Genomic DNA, 2,411 nt, shown 5'->3' with positions numbered 1-2,411 from the left:
CTTCCGCCTTGTACACTGCATCAGTATGAAAGGGGCACCCACCTTCTAGGAACGGTTGCTTCCCCTCACTCTTCATATGCAAAGGGAGAGAGAAGCCCTCCAAAAAAAGAAAGATACAGGATAAATCAAGCTAGTGAGTTAAGCTCCTAACCAACTAAGGGAGGTGACTTCCTGGGGGTAGAGAGTTGAGATCCTTTGCTTGATTTCATGCTTGACTAGGTGTAGTACATGATGAACTGGTCGAACACAATGATGCCATACTGCTTCATTACGGACTTTCCATATATGGTAGCACAGGCTACTTATGCATGAGATAAAAGCTTTCCTTTGGAGCCCAGAAGCCTTCCATCTTTTGTTTGCAGTATCAGTCAAAGATCTTGTCTGGATGTGGTTCCCTAGCCATGTGTTCAGGCCGTCAATGCATTTAGAGCTAAACGTACACTAGAAGAGTATATGCTCTACCGTTTCAGCGGCTTCTCCACAAATGGGGCAAAGGTCATCAGTTACGGACCCTATTTGGAGGAGTCAGTGCTTGGTCTTCAGTTTGTCCGGTATAGCAAGCCAAAGGACAAATTGGGCTTTGGGTACAAAAGCCCTGTTCCAGACGAAAGAACTCCATGGAACATTGGGGAGCTGATCAGAGTACTCCTTGTAGACTTCAATTAGACTGTACTTGTTGCTTTGCATCCATGGGGCTAGTTTGTTTCTTGCAGGGGGGGGGGGGGGGGGGGGGGTTTAAACAGAAGCCAATTGGCGCCTTTAGTGTATACTCCATGAACCCAGTGAACCCAAAGAGAATCAGACATGTGCTAGACATGCCAAGCTAATTTCCCCACGGCCACTAAATTCCAGGTTTCAAGGTTTCTTACACCCAAGCCTCCTCCTTTCTTAAGGCAGCAAATATGTTTCCAGCCAATGTTGCCTGGGGATGGATTGTTGTCCGAGGCGTGCGATAGATAGAAGCGGCAGATGAGGTTTACCTTCTTGATTACAGTCTTCGGGAAGATGAAAAGCTCACAACAGTAGGAGCTGATACTCATTAGGATCGATGTGACAAGTTGGACACGAGCTGCATAGGAAAGATTCTTTGCATACCAGGACCGAATTCTAGAGGTCATATTATCAACCAGGACATCACAGTCCGCAGCAGAGATCCTTTTGAAATTGAGGGGGATACTATAAGGAAAGGGGAGTGAGCCGAGGGGCAGAAGAACCTCCTGAGCAATCTTGATTTTTAGGGCTTCTGGAATGCTAGCTAGGTATATAGCGGATTTTTCCAAGATAGCACAAAGACCTGAAGAGGCAACGAAGGATTTGAGACCTTGACAGAGCAGCTGAATAGATTTGAGGTCCCTTTGCAGAAGAACATGAGATCAGTAAAGGATAGGTGATTAAGTCTCAATTTCCGGCATCTGGGGTGGAATTTGAAGTCCTCATGGGAGCTAGTCCTCATGAGTGTATGGAAGAGGTATTCCATGCCACCTTGTCGTAGCCCTCTTTTAGGTTTGATTGTTTTGGATGGGGAGCCGTTCAACATAATCGAATAGTGGGTGGAGTTGATGCAGACCATGATGATTCTGATAAAGTGTAGAGGGAAGTTTAGAGCTATCAACATGTCATGCAGGAACGACCAGTCCTTAGTGTCGTACACCTTTCTCAGATCTACCTTGATGAGACAACTGGAGTAACAACCTTTCCTCGAGTAGTGCTTGACAATGTCTTGGCATAGGAGGATGTTGTGGCTGATTAGCCTTCCCGCCACAAAGCACGTTGTGTGTGGTTGATAATCTTTCCCAAGACTCGCTTTAGTCTTGTACAGATGAGTTTGGATATGCACTTATATAGAGTGTGACAACACGAGATGGGTCTGTAGTCACCTGGCTTTGAGGGATAGGACACTTTGGGGATGAATATTATAGCAGTGTTATTCCAACTCTTCAAAAGTTTCCCAGTGGCTAAGAACCCTTGGATAATAGTAATCACGTCTTGGCTTATAATAGGCCATGCAGCTTTATAGAATTTACTATTGAAGCCATCCAAACCAGGGGCCTTGTTGTCATCAATGCTCCAAAGAGCCTCTTTTATCTCAGTCGCGGAGAAGTTATGGTCAAGCAGGGGCCTAGAATCTGTATCGAGAGTAGGGCCATTATGGATGGTTTGCATGTTTAGTCGTTGTCTATTCATCAGGTCTGTGCCTATTAAGTCCATATAGTAATCATGGAAAGCTTGTGAGATGCCTTCATGATCACTGATTGTCTGCCTATGTATCTAAATCATGTTGATCTTGTTATGGGTTCTCCGATGATTGATGCTTCTATGGAAGAATTTTGTGTTCTCGTCCCCATACTTGAGCCAAGAGAGTTTAGCTCTCTGTTGAAGGAAGGAGGCATAGTGTTGCTTGGCTTCGGCCA

The 2,411-nt window shown here is 45.3% G+C and overlaps 1 protein-coding gene across 1 annotated transcript; it reads right to left on the bottom strand.

Annotated features, from left to right (window-relative positions):
- Positions 1-809: 809 nt before the first annotated feature.
- Positions 810-2,208, bottom strand: LOC130828616 (uncharacterized). Its single transcript, XM_057694580.1, has 3 exons — positions 1,878-2,208; positions 1,295-1,836; positions 810-1,226 (listed from the first exon to the last, which is right to left on the bottom strand). Exons 1-3 carry the CDS (start codon positions 2,206-2,208, stop codon positions 810-812), a joined length of 1,290 nt encoding a protein of 429 aa, XP_057550563.1.
- Positions 2,209-2,411: the final 203 nt, after the last annotated feature.

This window comes from Amaranthus tricolor, chromosome 12 (assembly GCF_026212465.1).
Source record: "Amaranthus tricolor cultivar Red isolate AtriRed21 chromosome 12, ASM2621246v1, whole genome shotgun sequence".
Classification (NCBI taxonomy): domain Eukaryota; kingdom Viridiplantae; phylum Streptophyta; class Magnoliopsida; order Caryophyllales; family Amaranthaceae; genus Amaranthus; species Amaranthus tricolor.
Note: the sequence above shows the minus strand (reverse complement) of the source record. Positions and strands in the feature narration are given on the sequence as shown.